Source organism: Aplysia californica, unplaced genomic scaffold, assembly GCF_000002075.1.
Source record: "Aplysia californica isolate F4 #8 unplaced genomic scaffold, AplCal3.0 scaffold00628, whole genome shotgun sequence".
Taxonomy (NCBI): Eukaryota; Metazoa; Mollusca; class Gastropoda; order Aplysiida; family Aplysiidae; genus Aplysia; species Aplysia californica.
This window is the reverse complement of record NW_004797898.1, coordinates 86,630-91,632: the sequence shown is the minus strand read 5'-3', so window position 1 is coordinate 91,632 and position 5,003 is coordinate 86,630. Positions and strand designations below refer to the sequence as shown.

General features: G+C 40.9%; 1 protein-coding gene across 1 annotated transcript; it reads left to right on the top strand.

Moving 5' to 3' along the window:
• The first annotated feature begins 2,206 nt into the window (after nucleotides 1-2,206).
• LOC101857674 (serine/threonine-protein kinase Nek7-like) lies at nucleotides 2,207-3,382 on the top strand. The gene has a single exon (XM_005107765.1). The coding sequence runs from the start codon at nucleotides 2,207-2,209 to the stop codon at nucleotides 3,380-3,382; it is 1,176 nt and encodes a 391-aa protein (XP_005107822.1).
• The last annotated feature ends 1,621 nt before the right edge of the window (nucleotides 3,383-5,003 follow it).

Here is a 5,003-nt window from a genome sequence, read left to right as displayed (position 1 = left end):
ACACACACACACACACACACACACACACACACACACACAAACACACACACACACCCAAGCAGTCAGCTATTAAACCAACCTCGCGTCACCTAGTGACGTCGGCAAAGGGGACCCGCCACGTTGTTGGACAAAAGCCCTAAAAAGGTTTGCAATACCTTGAAAGTAAAGAATCGTTGGTAATACTACTGCCAGATCTAGATCTAGATCTAGATATAGTCCTAAATATTATAGCGGGCCATATTACAGACACAGACCGCAATTTTTTTAAACTGAAGAACAGTACACTTATCCTGTAGTATAGTCTAGAGTGTAAGTACTAGATCTACTAGATCTAAATATCTAGATCTAAAATCTAGGTCTAGATAGATCGACAAACCTGTCAACAGAATTGATAAATTCGCCTTAAATAAACACAGTTTGGCTCTAGATCTAGATCTTCCCACCATAGACTAATCATGAACTATTTATATGTCGGTAGGATCTAGATCTGTGTGATGATGGCTTGTTGACCTTGACCCAAAGGTCAAAGGTTGTTTCTTTGCAGTCCCCCAGTGCACAAGGCAGCGCTATGTACAATCCACGAGCAACTTCCACATCCCTAACTCCTTCCCTCCCCTATACCCCTTACTCCTTCCCTCCACTACACCCCTAACTCCTTCCCTCCCCTACACCCCTAACTCCTTCAATCCCCTACAGCCCTGACGCCCTCCCCAACAGCCCTCACCCCCCCCCCCCCCCCCTCCTTTCCCCTTCAGCTCTGAGCAACAAACCAGAAAGAAAGGAATATACTGTTGATGTTGCACAAATCACTCGCGGTCCTTTGGGGTTTGTTCTCGTCGGTCATCGAAGCAGACACTTTATTTCTTTATTTTCACTGCTGAACGTTTTTAGCTTGTTTGCCTGTCTTTTGTGTGTATGTGTGGTTTGTTTTTGTTGTTGTTGTTTGGTTTTTTGGGTTCTTTTTGTTTGGTTGGTTTCTTGGGGGGAGGGGGGGGAGTCCGGATTTGTATGTAACTTGACTTTAAAACCTGTTCCCGCTTCTTCTCTTCACACATACCACTCTCCCCTTCTCTCTCTTTCTTCCTTTTTTCCCTCTCTATTTCTACCCCCCCCCCCTCTCTCTCTCTCTCTCTCTCTCTCTCTCTCTCTCTCTCTCTCCCACTCCCTCCCTCTTTCTTTACCTCCTTCCCTCTTTCTCTCAACCTCCCTTTCAGTCTGTTAGCCTACATTTTCCCCTCAAGGCAGTTTTGACCAAAAAAAGTTTAAGTCCTTATGAAGGTGTAAAAACAAACTCTTTGTTTGCTCTTGAGCACGCGTTTTGTGTAAGAGCTCCGACCAGAGCTTCGTTTTGATTGGCTGAGCTGTTTGTCAGTCATGAGGCAATGACCAAAAGGCAAGACCCATGACCACGACGTGCCCCAGGGCAGTCTCGTGATATCCTAACAATTACGTCACGGTTCAAACACTGTAATGTGCGATACAATTAAATACTAAATCTGCAGCGCCGATCGGATGACCTTACGTTGTTTTTTTTGGCACATGGTCAAGCTCTCCCCGTCACCTCGAGAAAACGACGCAAAACAGTTGCATTTATCTTGGCTGTGTGTGCGTTTCGTTAGCTTTCTTAACTTTTCCGCTGTCAACTTATGTCACAACAACTTCTGGAGAGTTTATTATAACTTTGTGGATATCATTTGGTATTTCTTGGACTATCAACCACGTGCTTTTAAAAGAGACTGCTTGATATCCCCCCCCCTACAATCCTCGTGTGCAGCAACTTATGGGGAGCTTATATGACTTTGTGGATATCATTTGGTGTTTCTTGAACTATCAACCACGTGCTTTTAAATATGACTGCCTGATTTTTTATCCTCGCGTGCAGCAACTTCTGGAAAGTGTATATCAGTTGGTATTTCTTGTATTATAAACCACCGTCTTTTAAAAGTGGCTGCTCGATTTTATCATTTTTTCCCTGGAATCCTCGAGTGCACTGTGGATTTGATTCAGATGAATTTTCCTCCTCGTTTATGAATACAGTGAGGGCGGAAAACTCAGTGTTCGTATTGGGGCAGACTATCATTAATCTCAAGAGCTTGGTGTGGAAGTACGACTATTTTTTTCTGTTTCCCCTGCCTCTCTGAGCTACAGACAACTTGGATTATCTTGGTTCTACCGTATTACCATCTATAGCTTCAGTGTGTGCACGATGTTGCGTCTCCGTCCTCCAGTGTTTGAAGTTTACTCGGATTGTGACGTCACAGAGGCGCTCGGTGTGTCGTTAGATTATAATAAACCCTTGGGTAGTGGCAGTTCCTCAAAGGTCTATCTAGCTACGGATGAGAACCACCCTGACAACAAAAAAGCTCTGAAGCTTCTTACTTTCCTTCTCGATGAAAGGGATTCTGAGGAACTGGAGAATTTGCTAGAGTTTGAGGCAGAAGTCCAAATTCTTCAAAACGTTCGTCATCCCAACATTATAAAAATGGAGAGAGCGGTTAAATGTCCCGATGAAGTCGCCATTTTGATGGAGTTGCACCGCTCCGATCTGTCCCATGCTCTATGTGATATCTCGACCGATGAGGCTAGCCGCTATTTCACACAGTTAACAGACGCTGTGTCTTTTCTCCACCAACATTGCCTCGTGCACGGCGACTTGAAGCTGAGAAATGTATTCATCAGCCACTGCGGAAACGCTGTACTGGGTGACTTCGGGCAGGCTCAGATTCTTCCCAAAAACTCGACCAGTTCCAAGCGTTGGGGAGGCACTCTGCACTACTGGGCACCTGAATACGAAGAAGGCGAGCCAGTTGATGACGTTTTTAAGCTTGAGAGCTACTCTCTTGGACTCTGTCTCTGGGCCTTGCTGTTCCGTAAAGAACCTAAGTCGGGCACGGACTTTCTACAAAAGCTCGAAGACAAGGTGTTGATTCCAGACTTGCACAGACAATGTGTTGAACGTCTGTTATGTCCCTCGCCGTCAGATCGAGCGACGGTTGTGGAAATCCAACAACTGCTCTACGCCCATGGACAGCCAAAATCTCGTAACCCGACAGCCTCGGTTGGGGAAATTCAACAACTGCTCCACGCCCATGAGCAGCCAAAATCAGATAACCCGACAGCCTCGGTTGGGGAAATTCAACAACTGCTCCACGCCCATGGACAGCCAGAATCTCGTAACCCGACAGCCTCAGTTGAGGAAATTCAACAATTGCACCACATCAATGAACAGACAGAGGCTCGTGACCCGACAGACGCTGCAGACCCTTCTCCTGCCCCTCCGTCAGCTGCAAGTTGTCATGGACATTCACAAATCAGAGAACGCTATAGGAATAATGCATTGAAAAACACTGCCCGAAAACAAAAGTTGAAAACTGTCAGTTGAGGTATAAGTCATTCATTTGGTAGCAGTACTCCCGACTCTCGACAAAGTATCATTTTTTTCTGTAAGAATCATAATTTGATGCTTTTAATAGAAATGCTCCACTTGTCTCCACCACTGAAAGTCTGGTCTTTATTGCTGTAATCACAATTCTGTTGCTATTGTATCTAAACTTAATAAAGCGGCCCTCTGTTTTGGAAGAGTTCCCTCAAACTATAACTATTTGTATGTTTATTATTCACTTTTGACCTTGAGGCTGGATATCCGTAAAAGAAGTATATCTTTGTAAGAAAATGAAATCAGGTGAACTTTTGCAACTATCTCTCAATTAGAATTGTAATACTACTCCCTTGCACACTCCCCTTCGCCATAAAAGTTATACATTTCACATAATGACAATTATTAGACAGCTGCACCAACAGGCCGATGACTTTTTTTCTCTGTATTTCTTGCATACGTCTACTTTTGGTTCTGACAAAATTACACTTGATAAACTAGATTTTCATGTCATGCTTATCATCATTATCATCTTCACCATCATGCATGAACATCATCATTGTAGACTGCAAAAAGATTTGTAAAAACGGTGGAGACTTGTAATATTTAAAAAATCATCATCATCATCATCATCATCATCATCATCATCATCATCATCATCATCATCAATTGCAATATTATCTGGTCGAACTCGAATTGGAGGTCCATCAATTATCTATTTCTTTATTATAATTTTTTTTACTTTCTTTCATCTTAAAATTATTCCTTCTATGTATTCTGAACATTTGTTTAAAACACCCCATTTGTCCATTTAGATATCTCCTTATTTTGATCAAGTTATGCTGCCTTTTTTTAGTTTGAACATTCTTTCATTTCATTTACTTTTTAAAATATTTTGGAATGCATGTACATTTATGAATTTTTTATCTCTATTTTTAATTTTTCTCAATTTCTTGACATGGATCACATTTCACCCATGTATGATTTTTTTTAATTTTTTGTTTTATTTTTTTATTTTTTGTTTTTTGTTTTGATTTTCTCTTTTTCCTGACACAGATAATTTATCCGCGTTTCCTTTGTATCGTTACAAATTTCTATTTTATTTGATTTTTGTTCATTTCTTGGCACATCCATTTTTATTCATGTTTCATATGCTTTGTTTCATTTTTTTTTCTTTATTTCACGTTTTTTTCATGTTTAAATTTGAAAGCCTTCTCTTTTTCATTTGACTGTTATCGATTGCCATGTCAATAAAGCATGAAGATATTTTCATAGGAAAAAAAAAGCAAAGTTGGTTGTTCAATTGTATCTTTTACCCTCTGTGCCTTTTGTTCTTGTTTCTGCTTACCTGGACATCGTCTGTAGCTACTGTTTTTGTTGCTGTCGTCTTTTATTTATATCCAGAATAACGTACATACATGTAGTTTCATAGCAATACCCACGATGCGTAATACATCTCAGAGAAAACAAAATTACCACCATTGCATTTTTGGTTTGTTTTCTTGTTTTGTTTTGTAGAAATACTTAATTGGGTCTGTATCAAAGATTTACTGGTCCTTTTGAGAAACAAATGAAGGCTTTTCAGAGAGCCAACTAAAACAAACTCCTGTCAACACACACACACACA